Raw genomic sequence first — 9,582 nt, 5'->3', positions numbered from 1 at the left:
ACGCGGGCACACATGGGTGACGTCCCCTCATCCTTACACCCGACCCCCGAAGGAGGAGAGGAGAGGTTGGGCGAGCCCCCCACGTGTCCGGCCTCGGCCCCTCGGACTTTGGTTTGTACGCAATCAGTGGACTCCTAGGAGGAGAGACGGACGGACGGGCAGACAGACAGACGGTGTATAAGCTAACGGCCAGCGTGAATGTGCCAGCCGCCAGCTGGGGAGCATTACGTGTATCACTGTGTATCCACGGCGGCCTGGACGACTGTCACTTGTCCCGGCGGTGGCAGCGGAGGGCGAGCTGTCTGTTTTACGTAGCTATCTAACGCACTCTTATTTTTTATCTACAAAACTATTATTTTAGATGTTTTGTATAGACATATTTAGTAGTCTATGTTTCTAAAAACAACAAAGTGAGATTTTATTTCCTCGGACGATGTCTTTTTGTGTAGCTGGCCCTATGTTGTATAATAGATTGAAACAAAATTATAATCTTTTTATAAAATGTGATTGAGAAAGTGAAGTGCTGCCCCTCGCTGCTCATCTGGGGAGAACGGACGTGCCAACGGGCATCCGACGAGCAACTTGGGAATACAGAGAGGTCGGTGAGTGGGACGGGGCACCTGGCACAACCGGTGGGTACACCCAACTGAGGTGCTGGTACTGCCTGTCATTGAGGACACCCGGAGTGGGAAGACTACAGCAGCGGGCACCAGGGCCTGAGGACCGGCTGGCAGAGGGATCAGTCCAGTGCTGCAATAGGCCCTCAGTCTGGCATGAGGGCAAGTGGCAGTGGTGCACCAGACATTTGTGAGGTTCTGCCTAGCGTACCTTGTGGATTGTTCAAGATTTATTTTATCCATGTTCTCCATGGTGCCAGTGCCAGTCAGTTTCTAGTTGGGCTCTGCCAAGTGAATCCCTCGTACCCTCTTGGTGTTGGCACCTGAGCTCATCTGACACATATCCAGCGGGCATCAGTGAGATTCCAGCCTCAGTGTGCGGGTACTGGAGTCACAACCGGAGGCCTGCTGCTCTCCCATTGGCACGGCCACTACATGTCGGAGGTCAACAGCTGTGCCAAATGGAGGTCACACCTCCGGGTACAAGTGGGGTAGAGCACGTCAGGAGTGACCAGAGAGTCTGTGCCACAGCTTTGTGACCCTTGTGCTGGACCGAGGACATGAGCCCACCCCCCCAATGGGCCTGCTGGGCTCGATGCCAGGGTGAGGACCATGTGGGTGACCTCCAGAATGAAGGGAGTCTGGTGAGCTGCTTGGGATATCCACCAGACTGGTCAGCCCGGGTGGGCACTTTGCAGAAAGAAAAGGAAGATGAAGGGCAGTGGTGGGCTGCCCAGGTGTATGTGGCCTGATGTGCTTCACTGCCGGTCAGTTTCTGGGCACAGTAGGTGCCCCCTTCTTGACCACCACTGCAGGTACAGCCTGTTAAACAAGTATGGCAGGGACAGCTTGGGCCACTTGCTGCCCTTGATGGTGGTAGTGGGGGGGCTCCAAGTGGCACAACTGTGATGATGCGTGGACTTCATGCTTTCTAGTGGTCAGTGGGTGCCCAGCATGACCCGTCCACCTTGCTCATTCCTTTAGCTTTCTGCCACCATCAGCCCAGGCTGTGATCCTCACATTGGGTGCCCACTGACTTGTCCAGGTCACATTTGGGGGGTCCGAGTGGTGACTACCTAATCACAGCTCATGTGTTCTGCTGCCCTGTGATGGCCTTCACTTCAGCTATGGCACTGCCCACCTTGACAGCCGAGTGTCTGTGGGCATCACCAGTGACTGTGAATTTCAGAAGTCTCTGGTCTCTGGCATTTGGGGGCTGATGCTCCTTCTGCAGCTCTGGCCAGCAGACCTGGAATTGTGGTGGGCAGTGGCAAAGGTAGTCCATCTTCTGAAATGGCCGAGCAGCTCAGGCTTGGCAAGGTGTTAATAAAATAAAGCCAACCTAAATAAATAAAGTGGAACGGCGTTCACCTCCTCGGACCCTCATGGACTGGCCAGTGGCAACGCCAGATCTCCAGTCCATTTGGCCAGCTGCATAAGAAGACCACTGCCTAGAACAGCGAGCGCGTCTTGCTGTGAATCACGGGGTTGGCAGAGAGTGTCTGCAGAAAGGCGCTATATGCCTCACATGACTTGGGGCACTTTCTGTTGGCTGATGGCCACTGTATGAATCACGTGATTGGAGGTCTTTCTGTTACATGGGTGGCGCACTGAAGGGCACTATATGAGTCACGTGTCTGGTGGACTGGACGGGCGCTATATAAGGTAAGGAGGGATGATTTGTGCCCACAAGGCCAGTGCCCCCTTCGCCCCTTTTGGCTCTTCCTCGTCGTCTCCCGTTGCCATGGGCTGCGACTTTGTGTTCCAAGCGGCGCTTTATCGCCGTCCGTCATCTTTGTCGCTCATCGGCTCCCTCCATATGGGCGGAGGCTTTGATGGTCGGGGTCTGCTGACCAGCTCGTCCAGTCTGACGGACTTTGAGCGGACTGCGTGTGTCCACAGGGTCTCATTAAGAACAACAAGAACAGAAATCGGCGGGGCTTCGGTGGGGTTTGTTTTACATAAAGCGCCTTTCGTGGCGTCTGTCACAACAAGGCGCTCTAAACCGCAACGAAGCAAAAGCCCAAAGGATATGAACAGGTGCCCGGTGAAAGACCCCCGTTCTGCCAGGAACTGCCCAAAGCCCACCTGCCCACAACGTTGCCAGCTTGCCCCTTACAGAAAGATCAGGACGATGTGGACTGGCATCCCGACCAGGGCAGCTGTGGTGCCCCGCGAGGTCGACGCCGCGTTAAATGGTCCCCTCAAGTGCCGAAGTAGCCCTTAAAACGCAGCTGGTGAGTCCGCAGTTACAATTTTATCGGACAGTTTAAGCCTGGAGGTTTTAATGCCCACGGCGACTGTGGCACGCGGTGCCCATCTGGCGGGCCGATTACCAGGCTTCGTCTCTCCCCTCTGCCAGCTGTCGCGCCTTCATCCAGTGTCCGTGCCTGCTATATCCCGGGCACCAATGGGACCTACAGAAAGCGCATCGGTCACTCGCATAAAAAGAAAAGCGGACGAGCGGGCCTGCTGCCCACACCGCCGGGCGCGGCCCACGCAAACCTGTACTTAAGGCTCCGTTTTTGGACCACCGCACCGCCACGGACCCACCCAGGGCTTCAAAGGGCAGGGCGCAACCGGGCAGGGTGGAGCAGCGGCGGTGAGCGGACCCTCTAATTAGTGGCCGGGCGCTTTGAGGTGGCTTAGCGAATACGCTGATTCGGGAACTGGGTGGGTGTACGCAGACACAGGGGCACACACTGATAGACAGACGCGCGCGCGCGCGCACGCACACACACACTGACAGACAGACGCGCGCGCGCGCGCACACACACTGACAGCCAGAAACTCGCGCGCGCACACACACTGACAGCCAGAAACACGCGCGCACACACACACCGACAGACAGACAGACAGACAGACGCGCGCGCACACAGACACACACACTGACAGACGCGCGCGCGCACACAAACAGACAGACACACAGACAGAGACACAGACACGTAAGCAAGCGCGCGCCCGTCGATGACTTTCCCTCTTTTTTCTTTTTTAATTAAGTTTATGATTTTTTTATTTTTTATTTTCCGATGTCACGGCCGCCGGTTCCTCTCCTTGGGGTCGCTCGGTGGTCCTAACCACTAAACTCCACCCCCACTCCTCTGCCGGCGCACGAGCGCGACGCGTGCGGGGCTCCTTTAACAGGCGAGCCGCAGAGAGGCAGGCTTATCGCCGGGTGGGCGGGGCTGCACGCGGCCTCTTTAAATGGCCACTAAGGCTTCGCCGGGCACTCTGCGGACAGAGCAGCAGGCAGCCGGACGGACGGCCGCGCGGGTCGGGGTGCAAATCGCGAGGTGAGTGCGGATCGATCGGTGCGGCGCGTGTGCGGAGCGCCAAGCGGAATGGAGAGTCCGCAATGCGGGGGGTCAACGTGAGCGAGCGCTCGTCTCGCTGGATGGCAATGCCCAGTGTCCCGTGGGCACGATGCCGGGCCGTGGGACTCCGGGAGTCATCTCATGCACCGCTGTGCTTTCTTATATATCGGGGAGTGGTGGTGGGGGTAGCAAGGCCAGACTGGCCGGTGGTCACCCCAGACTGGCTGGGCAGTCTCCTTCAAGGGTCAGACCTGTGAGGGGGGATTCTGTGCCAGTCAGCCTCTGCCCAAGCCATGCCATTGACTTGGAATAACAAGTGGTGGCTCCAGGACGGCTGACCTCTTGACCCCCAGACCCCCCCCCTCCACTGGCTCGGTGTGGGGTGGCGATTGTGCTTGCACTGCACAAGCAGGCCGCTGACGCCGCGGTGACTCTGTTGATGACATCTTGTAATTACGCGCCACGCAGCAGTCCTGAGTTGCCAGGTGATGCAGGAATGAGAGGCGGTGGGCACAGACTTCCTGCTGCTGCTGCTGCTGTGACTGTCGAGTTGCCAGGCCATGTGATGGCAGGGGTCGGAGGTCAGGCTAACTGGAGCGGGAGGTGAAAGGCGCTATATTGGCTAGTGGCTTACTAACTCTCTCTCGTTCTCTTTGTCCCTCTGTCCTTCGGTCTTTGTGTCTCTCGCCTTTTTCTGGCTCCTTTTGTCCGGCAGGCAGGCCCAGCGGGTGACGGCAGTGACCCACGAGGTGACCATGAGGGACGTCCTGTTTAAATGCTGTTTTGTCCCTCGTCCTCCTCCAGGAGAAGAGGAGCACGGGGGAGACATGGCGGCCCACCACAAGAAGTTCCTCATCTTCTTCGACTTTGACGAGACCATCATAAACGAGAACAGCGATGACTCGGTGGTTCGGGCAGCGCCCGGCCAGAAGCTGCCCGCCTGGCTGCGTGACACCTACCGGGAGGGCCACTACAACGAGTACATGGGGCGCGTGCTGAGCTACATGGGTGACCAGGGTGTCCGTGAGGAGGACTTGCGGACCGTCGTCGAAAAGATCCCCGTCTCCCCGGGGGTGCCCAGCATCTTCAGCCTCCTCAGGGCCCACCAGGACCTCTTTGAGGTGGTCCTCATCTCTGACGCCAACATGTATGTCATCGAGACTTGGCTGCAGGCGGCCGGCCTTCGTCAGCTCTTCCGCTGCATCCTGACCAATCCGGCCGGCTTCGACGCACGCGGGTACCTGGTCCTCAAGCCATACCACACGCACGCGTGCCAGAGGTGCCCAGCCAACATGTGCAAGCAGAAGATCATCAGCGAATACCTGAGGCAGCGCCAGGAGGAGCGCGCCGGCCGGCCCTTTGACAGGCTCTTCTATGTGGGCGACGGTGCCAACGATTTCTGCCCGTCTGTCATTTTTGGGCCCTCTGACACCGTCTTCCCCCGCCACGACTACCCGATGCACAAGCTGATCAAGGAGACACAGCAGAGCCAGCCGGGCAGCTTCAAGGCCACTGTGGTGCCCTGGCAGAGTGGCGAGGTGATCACCACCTACTTGAAGACGTTCCTGGACAGGTAGCTCCTCCCCTACTCCACCTAAAGTCCGCCCTCCAATAGGCCCCGCCCCTCAAATTGTTCACCTTTCCTCAGGTTCAAGCTCCTCCCACCACCACCACCACCACCACCCCCATGTTCCTTGAATGACCCCCTTGTGACGCAAGGAGGCTTCTCCAGGGGGCGTCCTCTTTGTCAGATTCTCATGACTTCCAATAAGAAGGTTGGTTTTAGGCACATGATGAGTTCATATAGTGCCTTTCATGATCTACCTGTAGGGGGTGACCTTCTGGGCATTGTGGGGTAACATGAGGGGGTCTCATCCCAGGTGGGGGACACCTGTAAGGAAAAGAGGACCCTGGCCTTATTTAGCACCTTTCAGCTCTGTGCCGTCTCTGAGGGCTTGGAATTCACTCAAAGAGGTGGGATTTGAACCCGTGTGCTGCCCACCCCAACCAAGAGACTCGCAGTGAAAGGTGCTATAGACAGTAAAGGCTGAAGGTGACACCCCGTTTCGGATATTTGTGGGCGGTGATTATGAAAGGCACTATATAGAGTGTGCATGGGTTGATGATGGCGCTCTCTGAGAAAGGCGCTATATGCAATACAAACTGATCTGTTACTGTGTCTCTGATGGTGCTAATGCTGAAAGACGCTATAAAAACACAAAGACTGACTGACATGCAATATGGCTGGTGATTGGGCTGCCTGTGGGAGGCGATATCTTCAATAAAGGCTCTTCGATTGTTAATTGTGTCTGTGAGGGTGCTCAGTATGAAAGGCGCTATAAAAAGCGCGTTATGTTGGCATGAAAGATGGCAAATAAAACAAGCAATGTTCGATTCCTGTCTTTGAGCGCTCAGCGTGAAAGGCGATATATAAAATGAAGACTAAAAGGTGGTGATAATAACTGCCGGTCAAGGGGCATGTCTCTCAAATCAATAATCCCCCCCCACTAGCACTGGACAGTCCAGTCAGGGGATGGAGACGCTGATGCAACGGCCGGCGGACACGCGGGAGTCTTCGCCGCATCAATAAAGTTACAGGCATTTGAATTTGGCGAAGGCTCCGCATCGCCCTCTAGCGGACAGTTTGGGAAGGTTACGACAGGCCACAAAGGCAAAGGCGCTCGTTGTGGGAGACAAAAAAAGACAAATGTGTGTTTATGATGCATATTTGCAAATTCCTCGTAGAATAAAAAGTAAAATCAAAATTAAAAAATTCTGAGGGATTAAAATCACCAATGAAAAATAAAGAGAAGGTAAAAAACGCTGCGATCGGGCACAACAAAGCCTCTTTTGCCCTCTAGTGGTGAGAAGTGCCAACTGCAACTTGGATTTGGCAACGCTACACTAAAATAACAGAAATCAATCAGTCAATCAATTGATCAGCCCTTCAGTCAGTGAGCCAATCAAGCGATCAATAGCAAATCCCTTTGCCGAGTTCACGTGCTTGGCGTCATGGCCGCAGAGCTGCACTGACACACAAATCTCCGTCCGGACGCCATGCAGTCCAAAGTGTCCTCGTCACCACGAGTCGTTTCAAGGTCCAGCACAGCTGATTAGCCCAGTCCGACCGAGGAGTGTGTGTTCAAGGCTGCCAAGGTCGTCGGGTGAGGTGGCACCAAATGTACAATCTGACCTTGGATGTCTGCAATGCTCTCTGTGTGGGGGTAGGGCTCCTCCAGTGCCATTTAAAGTGCCCAATAATGCCCCCTTTGGTCTGATGTCAGCCCCAGGAATGTCACCTCAGCTTTCCCCTCAATAGCTTTGGGGGGCTTTGGCTGATTTAATGGCGGGTGTCCTAACAAGGTCATCTCATTAAAGAGAATGAGATCCCAAAGCTGGCGAGGGCGTCACACATGCAGTGCCCATAAGACAAGCTCCGTCAGACGTGACAGGTGAACATAAAGGCCACCTCGACGCTGTCCCTGGATGCCACTGCCACTGGTGGCCTCACAGGAGCGGCACCCATGTTGGTTTGGTCTTGAAACGGGCACAAACACTAGCCCTGCTAGAAGATGGCCAATGGCTCTCCTCAGTTGGACCTCCATGTTAAGCTTCATTGGGTGGGCATTAGGGGGCTCAGACCTGACATTAAGGTGCAGGACCACCAGCAACTACACTGAAGCGCCCAGCCGTATCTTCATTGAAAACTGGCACACTCCGCTCTGGTGCTGCCCATTATTTGCCCAAACCACCTCCTTTCTTCTGCCAGGCACTCTTCGTGGCATCACATGTGCTCTCCTCAAACATGGCTTTAGCCATGCCCTCCAGAGGTGTGTTTGTGCCCTAAAATGAGTGCGGGCATACCAGGCTGCCCTCCACCTTTGCTTACCCACTGGCATCCTGCTGGGTGCCTCCTCTCCAGTAATGTCGGACCTTTCATTACCAGACACCCACCTCAACCCACTCAGACACGGCTGTGCCCAAAGTCACCATCTGTGCAGAGAAGCCAGGCTGGCATGACACATGTGCCCACTGCGCAGGCCGAGCTCCCATGCCATCCAGTCCAAGATTTGTGTCACACCCATGGTGGCTTCAGACCCCCGTTTCATACAGATGTCTTCCTTGGTGGTCTTCTTCCCGAGCGGAGGCTTTGATTTTATTATTCATTGTGCCCACCGCTCCAGGTGTTCGGGTTTCCTTAGGCCCCGTGTGGCGCAGTTAGATTTCCACAGGTGCTCTCCCAGGTGAGTGGTGGGCGGGGCCAGCCGCTCGTTTGAATATGAAGGCCCCGCCCAGTCGATGTGCTTCATCGTCGTGTCATTTGCTCTGGCGAGTTCTCGCTTGTGCTGTGCATTCATTCGCTTTGTTTATCGGGTCCAGGATTTTGACTTCTTCGCTTGCTCGGCGGGTTGCCCTTTGGGTGTCTCCACTGGTGCCTTCTGTGCTCCTCGGACCACCGCTGCATTTGAGGGCTTCTTGAGATATGAAATCTCTGTCTGGCTGGTACCGTACGGTTAGCTTCTCCCTTTGTTCCAGTACATTCCCACTTATACTGGTGAGGCCTTTTGGGGGGCTGCTCCCCCTGAAGCCAGCTGGTGAGATCTGGGACCTGGCCAGACTAAGTGTGGACACTGGGCTTCTGCCCCCACTAAGCCAGTGTGGAGGCCTCTCCTGGGGATTTGGATCAAGAAGAATACGTCCAGGAGCCCCCTGGAGACCACCAGCTCCACCGACTCCATAGATGTTCTCAGGGGACGTTTGGAGACCACCAGACGCGTGAAATCCCACCTGTTTCTTATGTCCAGTGCCTCCTGACTCACCGGTGCGACACATCCCCACGTAGGACGCAGCGTCGGACTCGTCTCCTCTTTAGTCACGCAAGTCGCCCCCCCTTTAGGGTTCCCTCCTACGTTTGGCCAGCTAGACCCCCAAAACTCTCACTTTTAGGCCAGCTTTGGACCACACTTTGTTACAGTAAACCAGTAGGTGTCCTCTGTGAAAACCAGCCGGCCCCCCAAGGGGACACGAGGGGTCAAAGCTGCGGCGTTTTACACCAAATAAAGATCGTAAGCGAGGGATGCAGAGGGTCGTTTTCTGCTGATCGTGTTTTTGATATTTGATTCCTTACCGGTGGTCCGAGTCCTCTAAGGGTCACTGCCAGAAGGTTCCAAATGACAAACTTCAAAGTCACACATGTGACCTGTCATTTCAGAGTATTTGAAGGTCACCGATAATGAATCTGAGGTGCGACCCTTCACTAGCCCCCTATGGCCCTCCGTTAGAGGGTGACGAATGACACATTCCTGCTACAGCCGAGGACACTTCGACTCTGAACATTTACACTGAAGCACACGTTCATATATTTGATGCCACCGCACGGACTGACTGTTGCGATGGCAGATAACGAAGACCACCATCTGTCTGGGTGGGCCTCTTCTACGCGCTCAGCCGTCTCTCAGGTGAATCCTGACAGGATCTCCGGTGGTCTTTTCCTAATCCTCATCTGAAACATAAGAACAGACAGCCGCTGAAGCCCCTCAAGAAGCAGCCACGGGGTCTCCGAAGCCATAACTTATGTTTGAGTGTCCCGATTGGCCGTTTGTGACCTCCGAGGTTCCCTCCAGTGACATTCAATGGCCAGCTCAACAAAC

General features: G+C 55.5%; 1 protein-coding gene across 3 annotated transcripts; it reads left to right on the top strand.

The window, feature by feature from the left end:
• The first annotated feature begins 3,804 nt into the window (after nt 1-3,804).
• Nucleotides 3,805-6,234, top strand: phospho1 (phosphoethanolamine/phosphocholine phosphatase 1). Of its 3 annotated transcripts, none has more exons than XM_039740510.1 (2): nt 3,805-3,910; nt 4,647-6,234. In XM_039740510.1, the coding sequence occupies exons 1-2, from the start codon at nt 3,822-3,824 to the stop codon at nt 5,506-5,508; spliced, it is 951 nt and encodes a 316-aa protein (XP_039596444.1). In that variant the 5' UTR covers nt 3,805-3,821; the 3' UTR covers nt 5,509-6,234. The 3 variants fall into 3 exon arrangements, with proteins under 3 accessions (XP_039596444.1, XP_039596446.1, XP_039596445.1); XM_039740512.1 differs by having other exon boundaries at nt 3,840-3,910; nt 4,736-6,234; XM_039740511.1 differs by having other exon boundaries at nt 3,892-3,910; nt 4,651-6,234.
• Nucleotides 6,235-9,582: the final 3,348 nt, after the last annotated feature.

This window comes from Polypterus senegalus, chromosome 17 (genome assembly GCF_016835505.1).
Source record: "Polypterus senegalus isolate Bchr_013 chromosome 17, ASM1683550v1, whole genome shotgun sequence".
Classification (NCBI taxonomy): Eukaryota; Metazoa; Chordata; class Cladistia; order Polypteriformes; family Polypteridae; genus Polypterus; species Polypterus senegalus.
Note: the sequence above shows the minus strand (reverse complement) of the source record. Positions and strands in the feature narration are given on the sequence as shown.